The sequence below is a fragment of the Nicrophorus vespilloides genome, unplaced genomic scaffold (assembly GCF_001412225.1).
Source record: "Nicrophorus vespilloides isolate i.1.1-1 unplaced genomic scaffold, Nicve_v1.0, whole genome shotgun sequence".
In the NCBI taxonomy this organism is placed as follows: Eukaryota; Metazoa; Arthropoda; class Insecta; order Coleoptera; family Silphidae; genus Nicrophorus; species Nicrophorus vespilloides.
In genome coordinates, this window is record NW_017098909.1 from 1 (window position 1) to 2,751 (window position 2,751).

Sequence of the window (2,751 nt, forward strand, 5' to 3'; positions counted from 1 at the left end):
ACGTTTTTTCAATTTTGAACGCGTATTACAGCAATATGGATAATAGCACATGAATGTATAATGTACATTCAGCTTTCATATGCATATATTGGATTCATTCTATCTATTATAGTAAATCAATGTAAATAAAATTAACATACACAATTTCTAATCTGCTCAATTTTCGAGAAATACACTTTAACATTGTTAATTTAAAATAACAATTTGCTTATTTTCATAGTTAATGCTAAAATCTTGTTTTGAAATTACTATAATCTTATAGTTGTAAACCATAAATCCATGCACTTATTGATGTTTGTTTCTTCACTTAACTATCAAACGCAAATGGATTTTTTTTATTCATGTGTAATTAAAAACGTAATTTCCACACGATTTGAATTTGAAGTTATCGCTTTGAACATGTCTAGAGACTCTTGATTACGAATTAAAAACAGAAGAAAAACGCGAATTTATCGTACAGAAACTGCGACGTCATCCATCACGGCAAAGGAAATTTATAGTCCTTGCAGTATTTTTATCAAAGGAGGAAGAGAAACCTGCAGAGGTTTTTCCTGCTGCATCGTTTCCCACGCGCTTTTCTTCCTTTAGCAGGAAACATTTTGTTCTCGGAAAAATCCTTATTTTTTCGTTTGTTTGTTTGAGAGAGATTTTCTATTGATTTATTTAAATTGGTGATCGGTTTGTGACGTTTCAAATTATGGAAACAAAATAACTTCGTTACAGCTTTCATTTGTTACACGATGATTTATGTTTTTGTTTTGTTTCAGCTTACATTTACTTGTTAATCGGGGGAATCGCCGGGGCGGCTCTGCTTCTTTTAACCCTCGGATTGTTCCTTCTGAGACGGAACAGAATTAAACGGGATGATGAATCGTACAAAGGATCGAGTATCCTTGTGTATCCTTCGCATCAAGGATGCGCCACGCCGCAGTTTCTGTAAGCGCTTTATTATTTTCGTTTCTTTCTTGAGTCTGATTATTAATTCTTTGCAGGACGAAGGAGATTCATTTTAGTCTGCCGCCGATGAGGAGCACCTCTTTAGGCGATCTGAACGAGAACGATCAGGATTCGGACGTGGACATCGACACGGATTCTCTGCTTCCTGCCACGTCCAGCCACAACCAACGATCCAATTCGTTCAGTAAATATATAGAGAGAGAGACATGTTTCCTGCATCCTCGCCTCTAATCTGATCCTTCTTCCAGGCTGCTACGGTTTGGGCGTAATTGAGCCGAGCCTCTATCGCAGCACTCTGGATTTAGATGAGATCCAATGGCCGGAAGGGCACATAGGGCGGATATGGTTCTCGTTGAGATACGAGCCTTCCACCGAAAAGTTGCTCGTCTCTCTGCTCAAGGCGAAGAATCTACCCTCTAGAACCGTCGGCACCGTCAACAGTTGCGATCCTCTTGTTCGGTCCGTCATCATGAACATCTCAACGCTTCTATTTTGGTTTTATATCGAATATGTGCGCTTCATTGTTGCAGATTGCACTTGATGCCGGACGAAAGACGCTACTTGCAGTCGAGGCCGAAGAAGAAAACCTGTAATCCGTATTTCGACGAGACTTTAGTTTTCCAAGTAAGTGCTCACCAGGGAAAACCAATTAAGATATATTACCTCTTTTGTTTTCCCCTTTATACAAAGTACAATCCCTTATTCGATGCGTGATTGTTTTCTATAATCCACAGCCTTCGTAAATGACCAAAAACTACTTTCTGAAAATTACTTACTGTTTTTAATTTTCTAGATTTTTAAGTTTTCCACACTTAATTATTAATGAAATCTGTTTTTTTTATGTTCAATATTTGAAATCCATCATTTTCATGTGATTTTCAAGGTAGTAACAAGATATGTTCATTCTTTTGTTTTCCTCTTATACAAAGTTATATTGATGCGTGATTGTTTTCTATACTCCACAGCCTTCGTAAATTTCAATAACCAAAACTACTTTCAGAAATGAAAGTATGAAAATTACTTAGATGTTTCTAATAGTTCAATTACAATAATTAAGAAAATTTATATTAGAACATTCAATTCTATAAGATTCAAATATGAAATGTTTTATGAATATTTGAAAAGTTCACACATTCCAATCAATTTAGTTTTTCTACTTTTTTATTCGCAATTTAATATATGAAATTCTACTTTCATCCCTTTATTTTCATGTGATTTTCAAGGTAGTAACAAGATATGTTCATTCTTTTGTTTTTCCCCTTGTACATAGTTATATTGATGCGTGATTGTTTTCTATAATTCACAGCCTTCGTAAATTTCAATAACCAAATACTACTTTCAGAAATAAAGTATGAAAATTACTTAATGTTTCTATAGTCCAATTACAATAATTAATGAAAATTTCTAATTAGAACATTAAATTCAATATTTCCACACTCAATTAATAATTAAATCTGTTTTTTTTATGTTCAATAATTAATGAAAATTTCTAATTAGAACATTAAATTCAATATTTCCACACTCAATTAATAATTAAATCTGTTTTTTTTATGTTCAATATTTGAAAAGTTACACATTCCAACAACTTAGTTTTTCTACTTTTTTTTCTTGCAATTTAAAATGTGAAATTCTATTTTCAATCCGTCATTTTCATATGATTTTCAAGGTAGTAACACGATATATTCATTTTTTTGTTTTCCTCTTATACAAAGTTATATTGATGCGTGATTGTTTTCTATACTCCACAGCCTTCGTAAATTTCAATAACCAAATACTACTTTCAGAAATGAAGTA

General features: G+C 33.0%; 1 protein-coding gene across 1 annotated transcript; it reads left to right on the forward strand.

The window, feature by feature from the left end:
* Window positions 1–767: 767 nt before the first annotated feature.
* On the forward strand, window positions 768–1,581 carry LOC108563505 (synaptotagmin-15-like; the record flags this gene model as incomplete). The annotated part of the gene is made up of 4 exons (XM_017922195.1): window positions 768–936; window positions 993–1,141; window positions 1,206–1,416; window positions 1,488–1,581. Coding segments are annotated over 4 exons (623 nt in total), but the record flags the coding sequence as incomplete, so codon positions are not given.
* Window positions 1,582–2,751: the final 1,170 nt, after the last annotated feature.